The sequence below is a fragment of the Callithrix jacchus genome, chromosome X, assembly GCF_049354715.1.
Source record: "Callithrix jacchus isolate 240 chromosome X, calJac240_pri, whole genome shotgun sequence".
Lineage (NCBI taxonomy): Eukaryota > Metazoa > Chordata > Mammalia > Primates > Cebidae > Callithrix > Callithrix jacchus.
The window spans coordinates 39,636,158-39,639,467 of record NC_133524.1 but is presented as its reverse complement, the minus strand read 5'-3'; the positions used below and the strand labels follow the sequence as shown (position 1 = coordinate 39,639,467).

The window sequence follows — 3,310 nt, the reverse complement described above, 5'->3', positions numbered from 1 at the left end:
GACACTTTTCCAGTTTAGTTGACACATTTGCTTTTTTATTTTTTAGAATATAGTCTACATCTGGATTAAAAAAGTTTTAAATAAATTTAAGACATACAACAACAGTGGAACCCTTCATCATTCTATGTACAACACGACAGAATGTCAGTTGGTTCCATTTCGGTTAAGTTCACTTTCTCACAATAATGTTATTATTTTCACTGAGTGGCAAGCTTCGTACAAGCTGGCGCAATGCCGGCTTATACACACTGGGGTGGGGGCGGGGACGGGAGTGGCATGAAAGGGATGGGGTGGGGGTGCCACAGGACTACTATACAGTGTTAACAGTGTAACAGAAAATCATTAATAAAGTAGTACCGATTACCGACAGACAGTGCTGTTTGTGCGCTTATCACAACGGAATCGCTGCCAAGTTTCAGAGCAAGGAGATTCGAAACACTTAACACAGGGCCAATGTTACAAAAAGAAATAGTGCAAACAGGAAAACTGATGCAATCCTAGCAACAACGCCTGGGCCTCCACCGGCCCAACCGCAGGGCGGCGGGAGATTGTGCGCCCCGCCTTCCGCAGCACCCAGCTCCGGGCTTCTTTCCGAAGTGTGGCAACCCAGCGCCGCGCCCTGGCTCGCCGCCCCCTTCTCCTCCGAAAAGAACAGAAAAGAAACCCAGGGAAAGGCACAGGCTGAATGCAGGGCGTCAGCCCAGTTCCATTTCTGCCAACATAGAATGCAGGCCTCCTCTCGGGAGGTTCCTTGAGCCCTCCCCTCTCCGGCCACCATTTTCTTCTCCTTTCTCACACGAGGCCCCCTCCTCCTTGCAGCCCTGCCGCGCCTCCTGCAAGTATGCAGCCCCCTAATATGCAGTCTGCCCTTCCCGCCCCACAGCCAGTAAGAAAAAAGCTTTGAGGAATGAGAGGGTGAGATGGGTCGAAAAGGGTGCTAGGCGGCCGCGGGAGCCCCGCCTCAGTGGCCCCAATTGCTGAAACCGATCTCCTGCTTGTATCTGTTAGTGAGGATGTTGGCTTTGCGCGTGAGTTTCGAGAGCACAGTGTGCAGCCCTCGCAGGTGGTAGTGGAACTGCTGCTCCAGGTCTTCTTCGCCGGCGTCCGCGCCCTCCAAGTGGCCCAGGTCCACCAGGATGTCCTTGGACTTCCAGGCAGTGCTCTCTTCGCTCCCCGCCGGTGGAGGCGGCTGGTGCAGGACCCCCCACTCAATGTCGTTGCGGATGGACTTGAGCAGTACGTAGTGGCTGTACATGTCCCGAGAGGGTGCGAAAAAGCTGCCATTGGCGCTTCCCGAGCCGGGGACTGGGGGCGTGCGCTCCTCCAGGCAGCCGCCACTGCCGCCTACCTCCACGCCAACATCGTTGTCTAACCCGGGCTCAGCCAGGGGCACGTCGCGCAACAAGCTGGGCACCATCACCGTCTGGTCCATGTTGTTCACGGCGCCAATGAAGCGATTCATGGCGTTAAAGAGCGAGTGCTTCTGGTTGTAGGTGTCGCAGATTTGCATCATGGTGGCCGCGCGGGCGCCGGAGCGCAGGGACGCAGGGGCACGGTGATGGTCAGCCGGGTCAAGGGGCTGCCCGCCTCCAAGGCCCGCGCTGGGGACCTGGCTGTAGCCGGTGTGGCGGGATTCTTGGCAGTCCTCCGACCTCGACAACTCTAGTCTCGCTCGCAGACCGGCCCTGCGGGATGGGCGGCTTCTCTTGGCTTTGGCGTCCGGAAACTCACGATGGCTGAGGGTGGTCTGTAGGTCAAGCCTTGGCTTGTTTGGTACACGAGGACGAAAGAACAGATTAGATTATTCACCCACCCGTGCGCACCCCCCTCTCTGGCTACAGCTGGTCCCGGACTGTCCCTGGGTGGCTCCCCTCGGCTGGACAGTCCCACCTCCTCGCCCGCCTAGGGCCGCCGAGAGAAGGGTCCCCCTGTCCCCTACCACCACAACTTCTCCCTCCGAAAAGCCTGAGCTCAAGCAACTACGCTGGCCGGGGCAACGATGGGTCGGGGGCACCCACCTCCTCTTGTGCCTGGAGATTCCCCTGCTCGTTAGCGATTCAGTGTTCCCGCTGCCAGCGGCTGCTGCCAAAGGGCGCTGCTGAGGTCAGTGGCCGGACTGTGACTGCGGGCGGCGGTGGCTGAGATGGCCCCCTACCCATCCCAGGTGCTCAATTTATAGACCAGGAAAGGTGTCGCCGGCGTTCGGGGCCACCCCTGTGTCTCCTCCTCCCGCCTCCCCGGGCAGCACCGAGATAAAAGGCCCGGGCCGGGATGACCGTGGGTAACACTTGCCCGGCCCTTTCTACAGCGGGGGCGGGGCGCGCCGGGCCAGCTCCGCCTCTCGCCTGATACCCGGGCTGAGGGAGGGCGCCGGGGTAGGGCGGGGCGGGGCAGGGCAGGACCCGGCAGGGCAGAGCAGAGGAGGGATTGGAGCAGCCGGGCCCCGCCAGTACCAAGCCCTGGGCTGGCCAGCTCGGGGAGGGCCGGGCAATGCGAGGGTCAAAAAGGCGCCGGCGTCCCGATCAGCTGGAGGGTGGGGGCTAGGCGGGCCGTGCGCGCGTTCTCGGCGTGGGATGACCGGAATGCACGTGCCTTGGTTGCAGAGTGAGCCCAACTCCGAATCTGGAGTGGCCGCGGCCGGGAAACAGGAGCCCAGGTTTATTATTAGCCGTCGGGGAAGAGGGGCCGGCAGCAGGTACAACTCCATCCTGGGACTCTTACGTAAGGGTGGCCGGGCATGCTGAGTGCACGTGGACGCGCGGTGCTCCCACAGTGGCCCTGGCCTTGGTTAACCGGGGGGAGGGGAGCGTCAGAGGCTTTTGCCTCCCTCCCGGCGGGACGGGATGTTTCCCAATCTTTCCTGTAACAGTCGTTGCCAGGGGATGAAGAGCAGCACACTATCCTATCTGCGGATTCTTTCAAGAGCTCTGAACATGGCAATGAGGAAAAGCCAGTTTTTGTCCAAGTCGGCTACACGGTGATCGTGGAGAGCCTGGGCCATGTGGCCTTTTGGCTGCCAAGAGGCCAGGAGAGGGTGACAGTAGTTAGCTCCAGTGTTGGGTGTCTTTCATCATTTAACAGAGAAGTGGGGAGGTGTCCAATTAGTTTTGAGGGTGCTTGTGTGAAGTGTTTCTTTCAAAAGATAGTTCTTAAAGCACTGGGTCATTTAATAGGGCCTAAGCTATGTACCGAATCGCTAGATTTAACTTTTAAGAGCGTTGCACCTTAAATTTCACGTTGAAACTTACAAACGACAGTCTATTTAATTTTTCCCACTTCACGTCCCTTGCCATATTCCTCATCCACCAGT

The 3,310-nt window shown here is 58.6% G+C and overlaps 1 protein-coding gene across 1 annotated transcript; it reads right to left on the bottom strand.

Annotated features, from left to right (window-relative positions):
- Nucleotides 1–13: 13 nt before the first annotated feature.
- Nucleotides 14–2,273, bottom strand: MID1IP1 (MID1 interacting protein 1). The gene is made up of 2 exons (XM_078362751.1): nt 2,019–2,273; nt 14–1,765 (listed from the first exon to the last, which is right to left on the bottom strand). Exon 2 carries the CDS (start codon nt 1,511–1,513, stop codon nt 962–964), a length of 552 nt encoding a protein of 183 aa, XP_078218877.1. The 5' UTR covers nt 1,514–1,765; nt 2,019–2,273; the 3' UTR covers nt 14–961.
- Between the last annotated feature and the right edge of the window lie 1,037 nt (nt 2,274–3,310).

Excerpts from the sequence above, each read along its gene's own strand:
- MID1IP1 (XM_078362751.1), bottom strand. The coding sequence starts at position 1,513 with ATGATGCAAATCTGCGACACCTACAACCAGAAGCACTCGCTCTTTAAC.